Here is a 7073-nt window from a genome sequence, read left to right on the forward strand (position 1 = left end):
TTTTTTTTAACATTTTAAACTTTCTGGATTACATCTAGTCCCAGTAATTCAAATTCAGAAGTGCCATGATGGTTTTTAAAATGGACAGAAAAGAATGATGAGTTAAAGGAGTGGAGCTGACAAAAGGAATTGAACGGTGTGGATTTGGAGAAATGTGAATCAGCCAAGCTAAGACCTTATTCACATGCCTTTTGATAGTGTTCAAGGTGTTTCTGCTTTGATAGTTGAGTAATGAGAATAGAATCTTTAATATAATTTTTTTTTACTTTATTACCAAGGTGATCAAGGTGCACGCCACTGCTGAAGTGTTTTGCTTGTTCTGTTAGCAGTCTTAGGAAACACGTTGAGTAGAAAGATTGAGTTGTCTCCCCATGCTCAAGGCAGCCCAGACCATTGGTGAAGTTGTGACTGATTCACTTGCACGCTGCGTACGAGAACATCCTTCATGAGCAATGCCACCTTAGCACCTGTTAGATGTCCTGCTGAAACACAAGAAGTGCTTGAAGGCTCTGTGAACGCGTTCGGTGTCCTAGCAGGGGCTCCTCGCCCCGCGGGGCCCTTCCCGCCGCCGCCGGGCCGCTCCCGCTGCCCGCGCCGCGGGTGGGGCTGCGCTGCCGCCGCCGCCGGAGGGTGGCGCTGCCGCCCGCGCGGCCGCCGCGTCCCCGCCCCTCCGCCATGGCCGATGTGGAGGACGGGGACGAGCCCGGCGCCCCCCACTCGCTGCCGGGCTCCGCGGGCTCCAAGGCGGGCGCCCCCGACAAGATGTTCTCGCTGAAGAAGTGGAACGCGGTGGCCATGTGGAGCTGGGACGTGGAGTGCGACACCTGCGCCATTTGCCGGGTGCAGGTCATGGGTAAGCGCCGGCCGGGCCGCCATGGCCGCGGGGCGGGGGGCCTGGGCCGGGCCTGGGGCCGTGCCCGCCGGCCTGGGCACGGCGGGCGCAGGGCAGAGACGCGGTTTCCGGCAGACGGGGGGGCTGATCCCTCCCGCCTCCGCTTCCTCCTCCGCGCCTTCCCGGAGGAGGAGGAGAAGGAGGAGGGCCCCGCGGGGGCCGGGCCGCCGCGCTCCAGGGGCCACACGGGACCCCGTCGGGCAGCGAGTGCCCCCTGCCCGGCCGGGCCGCGCTCCCTGCGCGCCCGCGCCTCACGCAGGGCCTGGGCCCCGCCGGCCTGCTCGGTGACCGTCCCGTCAGGGCAGGGCTGCCTTCGTCGTGAGGGCTCGGGCTCGTCTGCGGGCAGATCCCACAAGCACTAATTTACAGCCGAGCTGAACCCAGTGCTGCATGCGTGAGGCTGATGTTTATGGGGTGGGTTTTGTTAAGGGGTTTTTGTTAGGGTTTTATTTACGAAGCGGTTAGGGATGTACATAAAAATTCATTTTTCAAATCTGTTAAACCAGGGTTTCTTACACTACTTTACTAATGTGATTATTGGTGCAGTTTAACACACACACATGTACTGAGAAGTCTGTTGAGTAAGGGGTTAATTTACTTTGTTTTAATATCCAGAGACTGATTGAAAGCACCTTCATTGTTGACTCATATTACTGTTTTCTGACATCTTTGTTAAATATGGTATTTATCTTGGTTCTTCGAAAACTGTTTAAATTCCTCTTTCCTGTGTGTGCATATCCAGTTTTTACTCTTGGGCTGAGTCATCCTCAGTAGAACTGTCCTTTCCGTTGTGTGTGCAACACTTCGGCAGGACAAAGGACCCAAGATCCCCTCCAGAGCACCTTGCTTTTGTAGGGCCAGGAACCATGATACTGAAAATGAAGTCAGGATTTGGTTTAACAGAAATGAGGCAAAATAAACAATTCTGTCACTTCTCATAAATCATTTTGCTGGGAACCCTCTGTGGAACAGAGGAGGCAAAAGGGTGTACAAGAGGAAAAAAGGTGAAGTGCAGGCTGAAGTGGTGGGAAATTGATCCTTTACATAAGCATGTTTTGAAGATTATTTGCTTTTTTATGGTATACAGAGACCACTCTGGAAATATGAAATTGGCTTCATTTGCCATGTAAACCATAATTTTAAAAATGTATTTATCCCCATTGTAAGCTAGGCTGTTACAGGACACTAAAAAAAAAAAGTCTTAAATTAACAAACTCTTACCCAGAGCTATTATAAAAGTTAAAAAAAAAAAAGTCACATTTTTTCATAGCTAGACCAAGGGAGTACTTTTAATCTGAAACTAGAAAAAAAAAATTCTGAAAAAATCTGGTAATCGTTTTTTGGGAACAAACCACGTTGTTAGAATGTGAAACTTGATCATTACTGACTTCAGTTTAGCAATTTCGCGTTGACCCTGCCAGAGCAGGTCTGGCTCCTGTAGAGCCACTGCGTCTGCAGTAACCTTAGGTGGGAGGCAGTGCCAGGCTGAGACTGGCACTTGTTGAAGGTTAGTTTGACTTTTGCAGGAAGGAGGTGTTAGCTGGCTCCATTTTCTGCTGGCTTAACTCCTTGAACCAATGTGGCCTTAGATGCACAAGGGAAAGACAGAAAAATGCAGGTGTTAGCTGGGAAGCGCAGGATTGCAGCTGGACTGGCTTTGCTGTTCCTTAGCCTTTCAGTCTGACCCCCTTGGGGTTATAATGTAGGAGTGGGGACAGGTTACTGTGGTGTGGTGGCAGTGATTTCTGGCCTTGGCTCTCTGTGCTGCTTCTGTCTGAAACTGCAGCTCTAGGGCTCCATAGGGCAGTTGATTTACTGTGACTTTCTGCTATGACCCTAGATCAGTGGGCTCCCACACACCATGACACAAGTTGAAGCAGTTTGGCTGAATCTTCTCAGCACCTTGGCCCTTAACTGCTGTTGAAATAAAAATTATAGGGACAGACAACAGGAAAGTTTTGCTTTTATCTCAATGGAGAAAGGGCAGTTCTCTCCTCTTTGTTCTCTATTACCTGAGAAAAGGAGGAATGTCTGGGCAGATCAATCTAAAATAGAAATACTGGCCCTATCTGGCAGAGACTGCAAAAATATTCAAATCTAAATTCCTGTAGCACATTATAGTTTTGTCTTCTGGGAGAACATGGTCCAACCAGTGACATGTAAGCCAGATTCAACCTGCAGGACGCTTGTTTAAACTAGTTCCTTTTCTTTGGAGGAGATGAAGATGTGTTTGCTCACATAACAGCTGAACACTTTCTGTTGTGCATGATTTGTGCACGTGTGTCTGTGGCAGCTCATGTTGGGGCAAAGGAGAAGAAAAGGTGTTTTTCCTCTCTACTGTGTGGCACAGTGGGAAGCCTGGAAGTTGTCACTCTTGTATCTTACTGAGTGCTGGAGCTGCCATCCAGTCCTAAAGCCACAGACTGGAATGCATAAAGATGATAAATATTTTTAATTAGATATTGTTCTGTATTTATTAACATATATTATCAAATGTACCACTATATTTGTATGTTTGTGAGTCCTGTGAAAATTACATGCCGGTACTTGTTAAGGGAAGCTACTATAAAAAGTAATAGGTGGTGGGAGTTGTGGTGAGAGATGCACAGCCTAAAAAATCAAAATTGTGAATGACTTCCTTAAAAGGAAATGCTGACATGTGAAAAACAAAGTCCTGTAATTAGGGTTTGGCTTTGTGCTTGCTCTGGTCTTAATATGCCTGAGTGCCTTGGCACAAATCTGCAGGCTTTTATATCTACAAAATGGAGAAGGTTTTTTTTCAGCAAAAGTTATGAAAATACCAAAGCAATGGAAAATAAACAAAACATGCTGGAGAGTTCAGAATCCTTCTGATCTCTTTCAGATATATATTTCATTGTCATTTGCACAGTTGTAGAACTTAAGGGGGCTATTTAATGTTAAAGGGCTGAACTAGACATCAAAACTTGAGTTTTTTACCTCTGTACATTTGTATTAGAGTTTATATTTTCCTCTGACAAACCTATTCTTAAGATGGAATCCTGAGAATCAATTTGAGTTTGTTCTTGTTTACTTTTAGATGCCTGTCTTAGATGTCAAGCTGAAAACAAACAAGAAGATTGTGTTGGTATGTAGTGACTTCATTCGCTTGTTTTTCAATTGAAGCTTCTCTCAGTATGGTGCATTTTAAAGTTTGAAGGGAATACTGATTCTATTAATGCTCAGAAGTAAACTGGTGTTTTGTTCTACATTGTATCATCTTTCTACATTAGTAATACTTTATGTTTTATTTTTGAGCAGTTAAAAAAGTCAGTTTTCATGTCAGCTGTGCTGTAAAACAAAACAGCTTCCAATTTCCTGTCAACACGTACACAACTAAGAGGTTTAGGTTTCTTTCATTGTGAGCATATTTGAGATCAAAATGTACATTTTTGAAGTGGGTAGGAAAAAGCTGCTTTTTTCTTCAGAGGTGCATGCCAGAAAGCACAATGGTAGTACAAGTAAAAATCCTCTGTTCTGAAATAAATCTGAGTGTGTCTGAGTTAGAAAATGGTATTTTTCCCACTCGTAATTCAGAGATAATGGAGGCAATGACTTGGTTGTTCACTTTTCATTTTCAAAAGCGGAATCACTTCAGTTTAAACATAATCATACTTTCAGTGCCAATGTATGCAAAAGAAGGTCTTGATTCTGAGTGTTTAAATTAGAAATAGTGAAAATTATCTCAAAGAATTTGCTTTAAACCTTTAAGACATCTTTTAAAGCAATGGTAAACCTTTCCATGCTGTGTAGCTTTGTGTTTTGAAGTGTATCGTCTCAAAAAGAGCCACTGGGATTTTTTGATGATTTTTTTAATGGGAATAGGGTTTTCCTGTTCAAGATATCTTAATTGGCTTGCTAAGTATTTAAGATAGACAGGAAAAAGTATAATTTACAGCACTCCTTTGATTGGTACCCTTGTGCTCTTGTGAGGAAAATGTGAGCTAATAAGGAAAAAAAGCAAAGTAACTACATTTTAAAATATCATTCAGGAGTAAATGGGTAACAGATAACAATTTTTGTAGTGTTGGAATAACTGTAGCCTGCAAATAACTCCTGTTGTAAAGTCCCATTTTAAGACTCTATACTGTGTCACATGTGCCTCTTTGCTATCATACATTTCAGTTCAAACAGTGCCTTTCATATGAGAATTTGGTGTGATAGTGAGTCAGTAGTGCATTGGCTTTATTTTGGTACTGGGGAAGGTAAAGGGAAAAACTTTATTAGTTACACTTATTTCCTGGGCAGAACACATCCCTAAATGTGTTTATACAGTCAGAAAACCCTGTCACTTTATACAAGAAGGTGAGAATATATGTATTTCTTTTTTTAATATTTGGAAGGAAATAAAAGGCTTGATGATGGACCTCACTATCATCAGGATGATCATAATAATCCAGTCTCAGTGGATAAATCAGTGATGACCTGTTTTGTCTGAAGTTTTCAGTGGTTATAAATTTGAGAGTGATAGTTTGAATCATGCTGTAGGAGTAGGTTGAGCAGCTGAGTGTGACTGGAACATGTTCTTTCTTCTCTTTCAGTGGTTTGGGGAGAATGCAATCATTCCTTCCACAATTGCTGCATGTCCTTGTGGGTGAAACAGAATAATCGCTGTCCCCTCTGCCAGCAGGACTGGGTAGTCCAGAGAATAGGCAAATAAAAGCTGGAAGGATTTCTTTCTGTTGCACTTATTGGAATGGTGTGTGTGTTATGCCCTATGCTCATGCAGAACAGAAGGTGTCCATCAGGACATGACTCACTGGGTTTACCTGCTCCAAGACCAGAGTGGGTTGGGTGCAGGCCTCTGGCTGCTCAAGGTGCAGTCCATGGGCAGGCTCACTGCAGGAGTTCCACAATTCAAACAGGAGATGCTACTGCAACAAATGTATCTGCTATGATTAGAGTATTGTCTGGATCAGAGCACAGAAACTTAGTGGTGCCAATTATACCCTAAACACAGAGCATTTAATCTTTTTCCATTGATAAATTAATTTAATTGAAAGGGTCACTTCACCTGGTCTGATACACTGCATAATTTACTTCCAGGATAAAGAAAATGTTTCCTAAGTACTATTGTATGCAAAACTACAGTCAGTGTGTTTTTTAAGAAATTATTCTGTGTTTTAATCTAAAATTAACAGTATGTAAAACATTTACTATGTGCTTTTCCCATCACACTGTATTAAACCTTTCTAATTTAGATTTTCTTTATGACTTTTGTTTTCCTGTATCTCATCTGTTGCTCTGTTATATTCTATACATGATTTCTGCAACCATAACATTAAAATTTAACCATGTTAATAACTTTTTTTATTTGTATTTCTGTTAGTGATCATGGAGACATGTATTTTTAACCCAAAGATTTTTTGTACAAAGACATGTATTTGATATCAGTTAACTAGAGGTGTAGACAATCATGCTGCTTAGCTGATTAATGTAGGAAGCAAACAAAAATGATAATTTAAATAACCCAAGGAAAGGAGGCACTAACTAAACCTAGGGGAAAATACTGAATTGTGATTTCATGAAAATTCGGTTAATAGAAATGTCTTTATTATCTTTTTATTGGTCATAGTGTTTTGGAAGCATTTTTTCATTTTTGTGGAAATCCTGAATATATCATCTTTGAATTTTTTCTTACAGCTGTTTAAGTGCTTGCCTCTAACTTTGTCTTTTCCTTAAATATCCAGATTGCTATGAATCTGAATATATGCTGTGGGATTTTTAAAATATATGTAACAGAGAGATAGAATTATTGCTTTCAATCTGTAACAATTCAGGCTTAATAAAATGGTCAATCAATATGGGTAAAATTGAAGCAATATATTATGCATTGTTTACTTCAGAATTATCATCTTTAATGTTTAATGTGTTTCTCAGTAGATGTGTTTCTATCTAATTCTAAGTACATTTAAAGAGGTTTATCTTCACTGTATAAAGTAGTTCCAATCTTTGTCTCATCCAGCATATTGCAGAGTTTACTGTGGGGTTTTTTTTTTTTTTTGATATTGTAATCTTGGTTTTAAAGATGTTGTGATTTTTTAAATGTAGCTTTTTTTAAATTACACACTGAGGTAAAAACATCCTGAGTCACTGTTAGACTCTATCACATCAGTTGTTATTATGCCAGGTGATGTCTGTCTTAAAACTCAAAACAAATGTA

General features: G+C 41.3%; 1 protein-coding gene across 2 annotated transcripts; it reads left to right on the forward strand.

Annotated features, from left to right (window-relative positions):
* Positions 1-647: 647 nt before the first annotated feature.
* On the forward strand, positions 648-6214 carry RNF7 (ring finger protein 7). 2 transcript variants are annotated; one of them, XM_059855361.1, is made up of 3 exons: positions 648-853; positions 3951-3998; positions 5452-6214. In XM_059855361.1, exons 1-3 carry the CDS (start codon positions 676-678, stop codon positions 5568-5570), a joined length of 345 nt encoding a protein of 114 aa, XP_059711344.1. In that variant the 5' UTR covers positions 648-675; the 3' UTR covers positions 5571-6214. The 2 variants fall into 2 exon arrangements, with proteins under 2 accessions (XP_059711344.1, XP_059711345.1); XM_059855362.1 differs by having other exon boundaries at positions 648-846; positions 5452-5508.
* The last annotated feature ends 859 nt before the right edge of the window (positions 6215-7073 follow it).

Source organism: Haemorhous mexicanus, chromosome 10, assembly GCF_027477595.1.
Source record: "Haemorhous mexicanus isolate bHaeMex1 chromosome 10, bHaeMex1.pri, whole genome shotgun sequence".
NCBI lineage: Eukaryota > Metazoa > Chordata > Aves > Passeriformes > Fringillidae > Haemorhous > Haemorhous mexicanus.